We start from the raw sequence: 15,522 nt of genomic DNA on the forward strand, positions 1-15,522 counted from the left end.
AGCAAAAATACAAAGTGACAATTGGTATTCCACCAACTGTACACATCTGCCAAGTGCACCAAAACAAATCACAAGTAATGTGGTTTAATACTTTGAGAAGTAATTGTGAGCCCAGTAAGAATAAAAGGGGAAAAAGGACTGGCACCACAGTGTTTTATTTAGTTTTATTTTATTTTAGAAAATCTTTACAAAAGGTAAAAAGATAATGAGAAACAGTAGGAAAACAAAATGAACATGACTATTTTGCTAATCTTCGATGGGAAAGCTTTTTGCCATCACACAAATATAGCCGTGTCACACTGGTGCAATGTACTGTACAGAGTGCTTTGACGAAGCAATGAAATGCCATGGCCATTAATACTGCTCACCTACACCTCCCCTTAGTGGAAGTTAGGCTTGTACAGTATACAAAATACAAGGACTTAATTAGGGTTTAAAACGTTTTAGAACTTAAAAAATAAGCACTTGCTAAAACTAGGATAGAAACTTCAAACACTGGACATGACTTTGCGTCTGACTATCGGTATTGCTTAGATCACAATGACAATGACATGTAAACATGGACAGGCTTTTGGTTTCTAACAGTGGACTGTAGGGTTTCTGTGTGCAAAATAAATGTTACAAAGGGATTCGAGTGGAGGGGGGCATTAAAACAGTTAAAATTGCACATAAACACCACAAAATCAAAATCGCTTGTCTAAAATCTTAAAACCAGACATCATTAAGGTGGCTAAGGTCGTGAGGGTTAACCTACACCCCTGGTTTCTAAATGTAACCTCTAGATATTGTGCTGCTTTTTAAAATTTATTATTTGCTTTTTTCCCCTCTTCCTTTCACCACACAAGATTATCCTTATATCCCCTTTTCAATTGTTTCTTTATTTTACAGTGGCTTAACACATTCATTCAAACACAGTTACACAATCAGAAAACACAACGTTGTAGAGCGCACAATGTAGGACAGTCTGTGTGTGTGGTTCTTCTGACGGATACCGCACCAGGCTGGAGATCTGGAGAGGAGCCAAACAGGGCTAAGTTGGGCAGCTATATTGGTTTACTTATTTCAGCCTGGTTTAGTGATTATTATCCAAAGAAGCTAACGAACATTAGCCCCAAACAGGATGTATTTAAGCCGATACACAGTTATTGCTCAGTGCTGCCCAACGAAGGGGCACTTGAAATTCTTCAACTTTTGTTCAGGCGAATACTTGCTTTCCTCCAAACGTGGCTCCGCGCCCAGCAGCGATTCCAGTGGGCAGCCATGGTGGTGCCGGCGCTCGAGTCCCGCCCAGCTCCGGGCAGCGGCCTCACAGGTCTGTGGAGAGTTGGATGCTGATACTGGGTGAGCGCTGCTGCTTGTGCTGGGGGTTGGGGCTCAGGTGCTCGGCCCGCTCCGCCACATAGGCCAGCCGGTCTTCCTGGAGGCTGCAGGCGGAGTAGCGGTTGGTCTCGGATGGGGGGGCGTTGGCGGCGCAGGTGGGGTTGCCGGCGCCAAACACGTTGCTGACCTGCTCGAACGACTTGCTGAAGACGGCGCTGGCGGTGCGGGCCAGGCTCAGGCTGCCGGGCTTGGGCAGAGACTGGCTGGTGGTGAGCGTGAGTCTCTTCAAGGACAGCAGTTCCAGGTTCTCGCTCATGGCACGCTGGGCCTGCTTGCGAGACAGCTGGTCCCGGCAGCTCTCCGGCCCGCCCTCCCTCTCCTTCCCGGCCCGGCTGCCGCCCACCCTGCGCTGGCTCTTCCCCGGCGTCCGCCCGCTGGGAAAACTGCTGCTGATCACGATCACCGGAGGACTGCAGCTGGGAGCAGCCCTGGAACAAAACCCTTCATCGACCTCCGAGATCTCCATCAGCTCCTCTGGGGAAGCCAAATCCACTGCATCTAATAACAGTAAGGGGAAGTAAATAAAAGAGCAGCAGCTTAATTTTCCATTAATTGCAGCCACAAAACCCAAAACACCAGCCCAGTGCAGCAAAGCAAAGCAAAGTGGTCAATTTAAAAATAATAAAATCAACAGAAGCTACAGAAGTTAAGAGTACTTTGAAATAATCATACTTACCCGGCATTAAGTAACAGTTTGTGCTCTATAGAATCGATTACACCAGACATGTACAGGATCAGCAGAATATTTGGTTTAAATCAAGTACATGCAGTTGATTAAGTGAAGCAGGTTAATGTATAGAAACCTCAAGGGGAAATGGCTGCTACCAGACCACCCTGAAGAATCGTTTCATAAAGGAAAATCCACTTGGCCAGGATGCAGGAAGTGCAAAATCAAGTCGTAAAAAAGTCTGCAACTGCACACTTTCCCTTCAAATATTACTGGTGTAAGGGCTCCAAAAGAAAACTAAGTAAATATAACCCTGTATGGTCAGCCTTTTCTTTTCCTGTTGTGAAAGTGTGCAGTTGCCGAACTTCCAAGAACTACAGTTCAAATGAAAGAAGTCATATTTCAACCGTGGTGTGACAAAATAGTGACGTACAGCATAAAATTGAAAAGGCAGGTCAAGGTTTTCAACTATGGCATTTTCTACCAATTAGAAAAGGTCTGTGTTCAAAGCAAATACCATTAAAAAGAACCTGTTCCACAGAACAAATCCAAAATGTCGACCAATTAGATTAAGATATGTGTGAAAGACACTATTAGCTGTCACTTGTGAATAAAATCCTTTATTGGCAAGGTGTGTTTCAGCATCTCCGACTCTGTATCTAGTGCTACTATAGGTTTTAACTCATTCATTAACTGGGATATAAACTGCCATCGTCCAATCAGAACAGGGCTACAGTGCTTCTGCAACATGAATGGAATGGGTTGAGTGGAAATATGGTTTAAATGATTGGATTTTCATGGTTCAACCAAGATAACTTGCTTTTCAATTTCTCCGGCCTGCCAGCCACTGCGGGAAATCTGCATCACAGAACCAGCCTGGGAGAGTTCAGCTCAAACATGCAATTTAATACAGAGCATAGGAGAGGAGAGTTGAAACCCGTTACCAGTATGCTATGCAACCCCAGGTGCGGTCAGTAGTCAGGATTAGTTAGCAGTGCCATGCACATTGTTTAATTTCTTTGCCCACACCAACACCATACCAAAGTACCTCGGGGTGGCGTTTAACAGCACTCAGCTAGTACTGGACTCTGCCTGACGCGTTAGCACCATCCTCCATTAGTCTCCTCTGAGACTTCTGCCTCCTGATTTCAGACATGCTCTTGCCATCTGCTCTAGAGTCGGAGCCCGGCTCCTGTACCCCCTGCGCCTCGCCCTCGGCTCTGTGCCTCTGCATCTCCCCGTTCAGCACGCGCTCGCCGCTCACCCCTGTCACGCTAATCTCGGGGACGGGGACGGCCCCTGAGTCGGGGGCGTCAATACTGTTCTCAGGAGACTCTGGGAGTGAAAATGACAAGGATATGTGATGACTGAGACAAAGAACAAAAACACAAAACAAGAGGAAGCAACAACAGAGACAAGAGAAAATATGAAGTTTCAAAGGGTGATAAATGGCAAAATGTTACACACATCTCTCCTTTCATGATGATGATTTAAAAATGCATGTCCCCTGTAGGATTAATTTATTTGATGACATACAGCGATCATTCAATACTGAAAATCATCAAGCACACAGTTCCAATAAACTCATCCCAATTTTCATGCTGGAGAAGAATATTAATTTGCTCGGTGGAAATGGTGCTATTATTCATCACGTATACTACAAAATGGGAGCTTAATAATAATGCAGTGCTGCTTAATGGAGCAATTAAATGTCAAACTGCAGGAGTGCGATGAACCTGCCAATAACTACCTTCATAGAAAAAAAGTTAATTGAAAAAAATAAAAGAAAAAGTTTTAAATCTGTATTTTCAAAACATCCATCGTGTTAATTATGAATCCCTTTCCCACCCTGTCAACAAACATTGAAATCAATATCCACATGTTGATTTAATCGAGTGATCAAAGCCCATGCCCTCTCTGGAGGAGAAGTCTTGTTGAGCTCGTGAGGAGAAATAACGGTTTGTTATTGTTTTGTTTTTTGCAACCTTCATGAACAGTTATGTAAGAATGTGGGTGAGGGAAACGGATGACTCACCAAATATATGAATGTACATAGAGGCCTGCGGTAACAGAAATGAAGGGATGGATGTGTGGAGTAAACATGGAGTGACAGATCGATGCTTTTCAGCCCTTCTTGGTGCCTTTAGAGGGAGTTTCTCTGATTCATATTTAAATCTATCTCCTTCCACCCCTGCCAGACATGGAGGTACAGCTCTCTCACTCTTACACAATTAATTTAATCACTTGGAGCTTGTAAACAGGCTGAGTCTTGTGAAGAGCTTACAACCTTTTCTGTCATCTTCAGACAAAAGATGTTACCAGAATGTTTTACCCATATATGAACTTGACAACACGTGCACAACAGAGGATTGGTTTCAAGGGGGCAGACTCCAATCGTATGGAGAAGGAAAATTACACATTATGGTTCTGCTGGGGCCGATCAAGACAAATTATTCAGCTTGTGCTCAGCAGTGACATACAAGCACTTCTTCAGCCACCATCTGGAGTTTGGTTTTGTCAAATTTATTTTGCGTTTTCTTCGAGCGCTCCGTCCCCTGGCATGATTTCAAAATCGTAATGGAGAGTCAAAGCAAATCCCTTTCAAAGATTTTTCTGCGCAGGAGGACTGTCACTCCTACATGCATTTGAAATGCATTTTACAACAAAAAAACCTGCCAGAGAACATTAAAATATATACAAAAAAAAGTAGGAAGCAATGTTTTGTGAGAAGAAAAATTAAAATAACAATGTATTGAACTTGAAAGCTGATGCCTCAATGCCTTGGAAGATATCGGTGCACACACAATCACTACAGAAGAGAATTCTCTTAGATCGTTAAGGTTAGTTTCAGACCTTCCTTAGCGCAGGTTTCGGACCACCCCCATGATTCGGCTCAGTGCTTACCGTGTCTCTTCCAGCGATGCCCACGGATCGACAAGCTGGTGACTGCGTTTCTGGAGATTCTCGATGATGTTGGAGTGATTTCTACCTGAATACACCGAGTGCCTTCGTTGTTTGATTTCAGTGCGCCTCCGTGCAAGGACGACTTGATTGCATTGCCCACCTACACACAAAAGCTCATTAATACAGCAATGCTTAAGACCGCTGACACAATGCACTGTCCCCAAGCTACGAGGGGACACTGGGTTAATTTCTCAAGGACTGTGGACACTAAATATTTGATCAGCTTTGAGAATCAATGTTGATAATTGAACGAGTCACAAGCCTCAAGCAGTGTGCCAAAAGAACATCGTGACCGAAATCACACACCTTCAACAGGGAAGTTTAGCCACCGAAACCAAGAATCACTATAAATAAAAATCAGGCTGTAAGAAGATGCACTGTGATGCTTTTAAAATGCAAGATGTGTCACTCAAAAAACTGTATCCAATGTCATCACCATAGCCTCAGGTCTCTTCTGCAATTTTTAACACATTTCCAGATACTAACCCTTGTTATTGGTACAAATGCGAGACAAACATCTAACCTTACTTACTGTAGATATATGAACAAAGATGTACCCACCAACAAAGCTTCAGGATACAGTTCCAGCTGAGCTCTGTACAGAACATCATCTAAAGCCTTAGAGGCCATGTCCGCCTCTCCGTTATACCTGCAAATGGATAAGGAAGAGCATGAATCCATTCCTTTAAATTTGTGGGTAAAACAACAAGATATACCAGGTTGGGAGAAGGAAGACTTATCTTCAAAAAAGGTTTAAAAACTACCATTTGGACATAGAGTCTAAGAATATACCCCATTCCCCCATTATAAAAAATAAAAACATGCAATAACAGTTTGAAATGCGTGATTTTCAATCATCACTGTTGTAAAAAGCAGCTTATTTTGACACAATGGAGCATAACTAAGTGTTGACTACTGTTGTACACTTCCTTAATTTTAATGTCTTGTAAATTACAACTGACACAACATGCTCTCAAATGCTGCAAATATCTGACCCTTGCTTTGCATTGTTACTGGTCAAACTGTTTATATTTGTTTTTAGTGTTTAAAAGTTGCACACTAAATGTTGGATTTTGCTAAAGTTTTTAATGGAAAGCAAGAGTTTTCCTTAACAGATGAAGACATCCAATGCAATCCAATTAGTTGAGAAATTATTTCAATGCAATTCGTTTTTAACACATTTAACATATTTAGAGGTCCGCAGCGCAGTAAGGTTAATAAAGCTTCATACTCACAGTGCATAATAAATGCCAGTTATCAACTGAACAAGAAACTCAGAAGATACTGACATTCTAGTGTTGATGCCTTTGTATTTTCGAACATGTTGCCTGGGATACCCACAGGTACTTATCCTGAAATAAGGACAGCACAGAAAGACAAGGTAAATAAAGCAGATGAGAAATGGTAAAACAGCCGAAGGCTCCACTTAGTAGAAAGCACATTCACCGATATATTTTTAAAATCTATAAAGCTATAAAAAGGTACGGAGATAAGCACCTCCTGAGAAATAATGACTACAAACTTCTCTGGTTTTAAAAATTAAGGACCCATTTCGAAGCTAGGTGATACAGCGTACAATGTAATCTATATTAACAGCTTTTCCTCATTATGAGCAAGATAAAGTATTTCCTACACTGCTGTTACTTTCAAATCAAAGTATTTATAGTACCGTGTTCGTCAGCAGCAACGCAGTTCAGAATACAGAACAAAAGAAGTTAACATCCCAATATAGCAACTGCACTATAGAGTCACTATAATCAGAGGCTTTTAATCTATTGATACCTCTGCATAATCGTTGGCTTCAGTTCCAGTGTGTGATTATCTCTTGCACTCTTATAATAATCTTTCACAGGACCTCTCTTTATGATGGAAATTAACACAATGGACTATTTGTGATGGCTGCATTTAATTTATTTACAAAATAGTTTTAAAATAGAAACTGATTTGTGGATGTGAAAAAGGTGATTGAATTAAGAATATTTTCTTGTTAAAGTAATGAGTTTCTGTCACTCAAAAAGGACAAGAAAAAACAATTGTCAGTCTATAAAATGATGCCATTATACCTTTCTGCCACTCTGAATCTATAATCCATAAATTTCACTGTGTGCGTATGCAGCTCAAGGCACTGGGACTTTGCCAAAAAGAAAACGGCTGCCAACTGTGGTACTAAAGCTGTTGTGAAAGACGAGTGTTGTTTAGGTCGATTTAAATGTGCGCCAATCAAGAAGGTATATTTAAAACAGGCTACAAAAAAAAAAAAGTGTATGCTTCCATTTAGAGTATGTCAATTAAATGCCTCGTCTTATCGTTACTAATATAGAGATGATAATAGGAATCTTATTTTAAGGTCCGTCTCGAGTAAAAAGTGTTCCATAATTGTAGTGTAACTCTCCTAACCTGTATTTCCTCTTCACTAACAGGTAAAACGGTAATATATGCAAATGTTTTCTCTACCTTTCACTTACAAATAGTTAAGCACTTACAACAACAGGACTGGATGTGTAACGACTAATTTCTTTTTAGGATCTTAGACATGTTGTAGTCAACATAACACCTCACTGAAATTAATTAACAAGACAATAAATCGATTCTGGAGATCACTGCAACCAATAAATAACCCCTCGTGGAGTCATTTCTCCAGCAGACTAATTACAGCACGTTTTATTCAGAGAGCTAATTGGGGACCTGAGGTGCAGCTCTCGGATACACGGGCAGAAGACGCGATTAAACACAGCTCTGCAATCTCCCCCCCCGGAAGATCAATTTTGCCCGACAGCTTTTTCCTTCGCTATAAACGCTTACAGCCAATTAAGATCCCTGTAGAGAAGTATTGGAGTAAATGCCAAATAAGAAAGTTATTCTTCAAAGACAGTAGCAGCCCACATTCAAATTTCTGACAGGAGGGAAAAGTCAAAAGACGTTACTACTTAAATAGGTCAGGAGATGTTTACATGCTTGTTCCCTCGGGGGCACTTATAAAGCTCAATGTACAGCCTCCTCAAAGCCGAGATGATGGCCACCAGTTCCTATGGCAATATTTCTCATTCTCGCTCTCCCACTGGAGCTGCAAGGCTGGAGCTCGTGATTTCAAGATTAAGATTATAGAATTCAAATTATGAATAGTAGTCTTAAGAGTCTAGCATCATAATGTAACGTAGGATGGGATCCTGAATAGAAATTAACCATTGTCACACCACCAGGTTGATTATCCTTCTGGTTTCTCTTTAAACTTTCCATCACGTTAGAAAGACAAGATCTAAATGTCACTCTTTGGCAAGTCTAAACTGGGGTTAACAATTTCCTCTACTCATCACCTGTTCTACCAAGTCTGTATCAGCCAAGATCAAGTGAAACCTACTCCCCCCACTTAAACAGCACTGTATACATACAATATATACAAGAAAATAACATCAAAACAGAGAAAAGGTTTTATTTGCCTGATTCTTGAACTGTCTAGTTGACCCTGCAAGTAGCTGACTGGCCCAAAGCCCAAGTGGACCCATCTGAAAAGGCTCACCTGGAGCTGAGCTGGCAGAGGGACTGGAGTGAAGTTGTGGACATGTAGCTTAAGGCCGCGTTGTAACAGAGCAGAAGGAAGGTCAGCACTTCAAACCTGTATAAGACAAAATCCTGAACAATCTGGACCACAAGAGCGTACTGCTGCCTTCGGACACTTACAATGGCTAACAAGGTAGGATATATCGTGGAGGACAGTTGGCAAATAAAATGCCCCCACGAAGCACGTTTGCTTCGGCTTTTAGGTTTGCGACAGAGGGGTTAAAAAGAAGATTGTTCTTTTAAAAGTAAAAACGACTTGAAAATCTTGAGCCAAGAACTGAGGATGACACAAGGGACCCAGCTCAGCGTGATGTCATCGCTGACACGCCTGCGCTGGGAAAGAGACCAGGCGTCCATTTCCAAGGGGGTTTTGCTGGACGGTTCAGCCAAAACATTTTCAGGAGATATGAGCAGAGAAACTAAACATGTGGCACATGTTAATCCGATAGGTTGCAGGCATTTGTCTGTGTTATAAACACACACACGTATATTTAGTATCTTTTAGACTTTGAAGGAAAGACTGTATTTGAGAGGGGGGCATTACCTGTTCTGTGCTGTGAAAGTCTCTCTCTGGGGGTGTGGTCCACTGAACACTACTCTGCTCAGACCATGCTTAGCCAGAGCTCCTTCTGTGAGAGCCAGAGAGCCAATTGTCGATGGCTAAACCAAACAAACAAATATTCAGTCCATTGTAAAGCTTATCAACTGGCAGAAAAGCAGATTAGAAACCTATATGCGACATCTACAGTGTTTTATACTCTAAAAGGGTGTATAAACATTCTGCAGGCAATCATTGTCTTCTAGTAAACGACAAAGTTTGAAACAATATAAAGAATCGATATTCTGTTACAGAAATTTAAACTTCCTCCGTGTCTGATGTTTCTGTCAGTTGCGTACCTAGAAAATTAATAACTTGCACATTAGGAACTTCCTGGCTATAAAATAACAAATTGAACCTTTGGATCTTGATCTAAGGGTCAATGTTATAAACAAGCTACCTCGCCAGTTCCACAGAGCAGATGCATTTCTAACAGTATGAATCTCTTGGCATTGCATAAGCACCGAACACCCAAATAAAAGTCTGTGGATAGATCATTGACTGTATAATATCATGAAATATTCACCGGACTCTAAAGACTCAGACCTTAAAAACACCTTTTATCTGCAATGTCAAGCTGTTATGCTCACTCTATATATAAGGCATCTGCTGAATTATTTACTGAACAATTTCCAGAGAGATGAAAGATGAATAAGGAAGGAAGCCCCCTCACCTCATGATACACGGAGGGCTTAGACAAGGATGGGACTGTGAACGTTAACACTTTGCTCTGGCCATCTTTATCAACTATTTCCTGAAACGAGAAAAAAAAAATTGCAGGTAAATGCTTATGCTTTGTGAATGAGATGTCATTATGGACCAAGAATACATAAATTTCAACTTATGACCATCACTGTGGTGTGTGTATATATATATATATATATATATATATATATATATATATATATTACATTACATTTATATTCTCACGGTTCAAGTACGGAGATTCATTCCAAGAGATATGAAAAACAGTTCAACCATTTCCTCCCGTTTGCAATTTTTTATAATGTCCCCAGACTAACAAAGCGTATCTGTTTTTTTAATATTACAATAGCTTTGTTTCTGGTTTTGAGCTGCATCTAGAAGGAAGCACCCAGCAGCGTTCAGACTCAGAAACTGTTCACCTCAGGTAGACTGCACTGCCACCATGTCGTTAAGGTGGGGCGGCATGTTCGCCTACCATTTCTTCATTCCTTGTAGTTGCATAATGCTTAGAAACATCGGTCATACAATCTCAACAGTTAACATGACAGGAAGAACAGGTTCTTAAGAGCACCGTCACTAACACACTACAGCAAATCCTGGACGACAATCACTCAAACTCGAATCGAGCGACAGTTTACACGGCTGGATTTCTCCAATCTCACAGCTCTGTGACCAAACTGAAAGGTTTTCAAGGTGTGTGTAAAAGCAGGGGAGGGTTATGAACCTTTGTGGAAATCTATTTGCAATTTCACTGCAACATGTTGAACGAATCATCACATAGTAATGAAACCTGCAGATCTACATCCCTTATTGTGATGGTCAGGGTGAAAGCAAGTACACAGAAGCACAGAAGGAGGCTCAATTGTGTGGCTACAATGTTGACTATCTACAGGTGTACAATCACACATTACAGAAGGAAAATTTGTGTGGGGAAAGTAGCACCGCGGTAGTATTTACTTCGGTGTTCAAACACTTCCAGAATCAGATGGCATTTATTTCACCTGAATCCCATTATCTGCTTAAATCAAATCTCACTTGTTAGAACACCACTTTCCATGCGTGGTAGGGGTCCTGCACACCTCCTGTACAACCACATAAATAAACAAATGACTAAATAAATAAATACATACAGACATAAATAAAGTCTAATGCATAACAATAATAATACTTCTACAGACAAGCTAGTCACTTAGAAGGCTTTCTGAAACACATTGTATTGCTCTATAAACTGCCAATAATCAAACGGCTCCCCCATACAGAGTTAGGCATAAACAAAGACATTTTATGTTACAATATGTAATCTGATAACCAACAATAACCCTTGAGGACCGAAACTGAAAACCACTGCTCTGGGATTATGCAACAGTGTCGGTTCACAGGAAGATCTGGCCTGAATTTAAGTGGATTCTCTAAAACTCAAGACGGTCAAGAGCCATCGGCACTCCGGCTCATTCACAGAGCCTCCAGCCCATGCCTTGAGGCCGATAACTGCCACCCGGCTCCAATTCTCTTATTGTGAGAGAGAGAAGGCCTAGATTTTATTGTCGTTTTGCCCCAGGATAATATAAATATCAGCATTTTTTGGTGTTAAACCCCCCCCCCAACAACAAAATCCCTTGACTGCAACCGCTGTGGAGAGCGAATAATTGTTTTCTAAAACTCTTCAGAGGGAAATTGATGTAAGGGTGTACAAAAGTCACAAAGGCAATTTCTTGTGAAACAAATGCTGACATCTAGCAACCCTGATGCATAAACTTTCTGTCAAGACTGTTCGATGTGAAGCGACACTGAAGCACCGAGGGCTCGTGTAAGTTCCTGGGTGTCTCTGAATGCTGCCGTCTGGATGATAATTCGCAGCACGCAAGTCGTCAACGTCTGTAGATTCAAGGTCTAGTCCTCCTAATGCTCAGGCTGTTAGCATTGGCACGGGGATACAATTCATGCGGACATTGATTGATCACAGGAGAGAAAAGGAAAGGCTGAACCTGGGCTGAATCTGCAGATTTTAAATATTTCAGATAACGGAAGCAGAGCATTTGAACGTGGCTTTGCTGCAAGTCGGAGACCTTGCCAAGTACTGTCACGGCTGACAACACTTTATTATTATTATTATGCACAAACAGCACAGGCCTTGCAAGTAATTACCATGGAAACAAATGGAAAATGTTGTATTTTTTCATTTGGAAACTGGAGGAAAAAAAACAGGGGCTAGAAAAGCTATGATCTTGACATCGCCATGTTAGGACTGAGATAATGCTGCTGAAATGGCATAATCTTTCGAGCCACGTTTGAATGCTTTTGTGAACTTCCTTAAAAAGAATTGTAAGCCAAAGCAAACTGAGTCGTTTATCACAGATTACTGGCAACATTTCTACTGAAGTAATCAAGAATTTAAGCCTAAACAAACCTATAAATGTTACAGTGCGTAGACTGGGGGAGCAAAATGAAAATAATGTATTTGTGGGGTTTGCTGTGCAGATGGAGTTTGTGTTTTGGCCTCTCTGTATTATACAAACAAACAATTAAAATAAAATGAAAGAGTTCAATATTTAGCATGTGTAACCTGAGCTTTACAAAGCAGCTTCTATAATGAACGAAAGAACAGAATAAAATGTAAAAAGGTAAAAGTGGATTTCCTCATCCACACTAATGCACTGTCTTCCAGATGCGAGGGTATTTACCAAGTTATAGATGCCCAGCAGCAGTGCCTCGATGCAGCCGCTGCGGTGAAGGTCCCGGCTGGCCGCCAGGGACAGGCAGCACCAGATGAGCTCAGGGAGGAACTGCAGGGTGAAGCGCCGCAGCCCGGCCTCTCCGCTGCGGTAGAACTCGAAGAGCTGGTGACACACGGGCTCCAGGAGCTGCACACACAGCATGAGGAGTGGTGAGCACGCACACGCAACAACACACGCACAGGCACACACGCAAACGCACATACACCAGCACACGAGCCCCAAAAGAGCTTCAAGTTTTCCCTTAAACAGAGACATTTACAAGTCTATTAGACATTTGCAAAGACCAGCACTCCAAGGTACTCCAATCAGCTAGTTACATCTCCTACGACAGACTGAATGAGAATCGTTTCTGATGTGATCGCCAGGGAAAGGTTTACTTGACAGGAGAAAAAAACATTGGTAGTTTTTGATAGCAATGTAAAAAGTCACTCTCTCATTCCCCGGAGTGGCTGTTAACCTGGCTGGATGGCCCATTTTTCAGCCTTAAGCAGCTAAATAAACCACTCTTCCATTAAAGACTCATAAATGTGGTAAATAAAGTCAGATTACTGAGGCACACAGCCCCTGTAAGGGTTTAATCAATATGGATCTGTACAGGAGCATGGCTTTCTTCCAGCTCTTCTCTTTTCTATCCTGGATAATCAAAGTTACAATTTCCCCTTGAGAAAAGCAGGACAGTATTCTTACAAGCTAAACTCTACAGTGCAGCAACCATTCACAACAGCGTACAGTTACCTGAATGAAACCAAGGCATTCTGTGAATCTCCTGTTCAATTTAATAGGCACAATCACCACATGACTACAAACCATTGTCATCGCACAGCGAAGGAATCTGCTCCTGTAAAAAGCACCTAGCACAGCGTCGGAGAAGATGCTAATCCCTCAGAAGTGATTAGACTGTCAGATGATCCAGGGATTTGCCTAAAAGCCCCAGATCAACATCACAGCTGGTCTAAGCAAAGCAAGGGCTACTTCCATACTTCCAACAAAAGCTTCCCATGCCCAACAGGTGCGTCTAGTCTGCGACGGGAGTTACCTCGCTCTGACTTTCCCGTATCACCTTGTACAGAGCTGGAACCAGGGAGGTCTTGTCTTTTAAAGATGCAGCATAACTGGAAATCGCCGTCTCTGGAAGAGTCTAAATTCAACGGAGGGAGAGAAGGTGGTCAGTTTGTGTATTATTTTTCTAAATTGAATGAAAATGCTTTCAAATTAAATAATGGATCAATTTAATGTAATTACATTTACAATGGTAAATAGTAGTAGTTACATTTAACATTCTTTATCCAAGAGTGTGATGAATACTCTGCAGCCTTAATCTGGTTCAGTTCATTCAGTGACAGTGGATTGACTTTAGCATTTATCTTTTTAATTTGTATGAAGGCTTTTGCTGGCTTTTATTTCAGCCCACATTTAAAATCCATTATGGTACCTTCATCACACTTCTGGAGAAACGTGTCGCTCTGGTTCGGGTGCCTTGACTGAGTTATCAGCCCATGTTCTGCGCACACATTTACGGATTGATTTATTTTAAATAGGTACTCCTTCAAGACAAGCAACTATCAGCAGAAGCTACGGAAATGCATTCAGCGCGGACCAGTGGAAGGTGGGGTGGGTCTAAACATGTTCAGGCAAACAAACTCCATAAAAGTGTGGTCCTTAAGCCCACAGGAGAGTGAAGACCTTAATTACGAGCCACACACACACTAAAGAATTAGAAGCATCTCAGAATTCACATTCAGCCTTTACATAAAAGTGCCTAAATCTGACTGGTGCATTAAAATGAGAAAAGAAACAACCCAATCCAACACAACCGCACACTGAATAATAGTTTACCTTAAATTCAGACAACCACTCTTCCACTGCCCCTTGGTCCATTGCCAACATCTTCCTGCATTGGCTTCTGGTAGGTTTTAACCTATAAAAGGAAAAGAATCAGAAAACGCCGTCTTACTCGGACTGGCAGACAAAGAGCTTGGATTGGGCACACAGAGTTGTAGCACAGAGCCATAAATCCTGCCGGATAACAGAGTACCGTTTCATCAGCTCGCTGCCACGGCGAGCCAAGAGAAACACACTGCTGCCAGAACCCGACGGCTCGGGCACACGATTAAAGTCACACTAATACTAATGCCATCTCGATTTTCTGATGTGACCAAAGTTCAGACATCGGGACTCATGTACAAATATGGAATGGTTTCAGTTCTAAAATTAAAATATATGACGACATGTACACGGAACAAAAATAGCAATGCAACCATTTTAAAGATTTTACTGGGTTAGTTCATAAGGAAATCAGTCAACTGAAATAAATTAAATCTATGGAGTTCAGGTGTCAGGTTTTGAGGGAGCGTGTGATTGGCAGCCGACTGCAGGAATGTCCACCAGAGCTGCAGTTGGGTCAAAACCCTGGTGAGGACGACGAGCCCCAGATGAGCTTCCCCGAGACAGGATTTCTGCACAAACTGTCAGAAACTAAGTTGTGCAAACCCACAGTGACATCAGCTGGCCAGGTGGCTGGTGTCAGACGATCTGGCTGGTGAAGAATCCAGATGTTGAGTCCTGGGCTGGTGTGCTTGGTGACTTGGTGGGTCTGCGTTTGTGACGACGGTTGGACATCCTGCCGATTTCTCCAAAACATTGTTGGAGGCGGCTTATGGTAGAGAAATTAACATTTGATTCTCTGTCAACAGCTCTGGTGGACATTCCTGCAGTCAGCAGCCAATCACACACTCCCTCAAAACTGGAGACATCTGTGGCATTGTGTTGTGTGAAAAAATTGCACATTTTAGAGTGACCATTTATTGTCCCCAGCACAAGGTGCACCTGTGTAATGATCATGCGGTTTAAATCAGCTTCTTGATATGCCACACCGGTCAGGTGGATGGATTATCTTGGTAAAGAAGAAATGCTCA

At 41.9% G+C, this 15,522-nt stretch overlaps 1 protein-coding gene across 3 annotated transcripts in view; it reads right to left on the reverse strand.

The window, feature by feature from the left end:
• Positions 1 to 149: 149 nt before the first annotated feature.
• The window catches only part of hycc1 (hyccin PI4KA lipid kinase complex subunit 1), a 32,687-nt gene continuing 17,314 nt past the window's right edge, over positions 150 to 15,522 (reverse strand). For 2 of the 3 annotated variants that reach the window (XM_066715577.1, XM_066715578.1), the window contains exons 2-11: positions 14,444 to 14,525; positions 13,644 to 13,745; positions 12,554 to 12,733; positions 9,841 to 9,921; positions 9,114 to 9,229; positions 8,529 to 8,624; positions 6,247 to 6,363; positions 5,573 to 5,660; positions 4,952 to 5,111; positions 150 to 1,878 (exon numbers count right to left, since the gene is read on the reverse strand). In XM_066715577.1, the coding sequence (XP_066571674.1) occupies positions 1,307 to 1,878; positions 4,952 to 5,111; positions 5,573 to 5,660; positions 6,247 to 6,363; positions 8,529 to 8,624; positions 9,114 to 9,229; positions 9,841 to 9,921; positions 12,554 to 12,733; positions 13,644 to 13,745; positions 14,444 to 14,494 (1,563 nt within the window). In that variant the 5' untranslated portion in view covers positions 14,495 to 14,525 and the 3' untranslated portion in view covers positions 150 to 1,306. Of the gene's footprint in view, positions 1,879 to 3,095; positions 3,383 to 4,951; positions 5,112 to 5,572; positions 5,661 to 6,246; positions 6,364 to 8,528; positions 8,625 to 9,113; positions 9,230 to 9,840; positions 9,922 to 12,553; positions 12,734 to 13,643; positions 13,746 to 14,443; positions 14,526 to 15,522 lie in introns of all 3 variants that reach the window. The other variant, XM_066715579.1, reaches the window with a different exon arrangement.

Source organism: Amia ocellicauda, chromosome 10, assembly GCF_036373705.1.
Source record: "Amia ocellicauda isolate fAmiCal2 chromosome 10, fAmiCal2.hap1, whole genome shotgun sequence".
Taxonomy (NCBI): domain Eukaryota; kingdom Metazoa; phylum Chordata; class Actinopteri; order Amiiformes; family Amiidae; genus Amia; species Amia ocellicauda.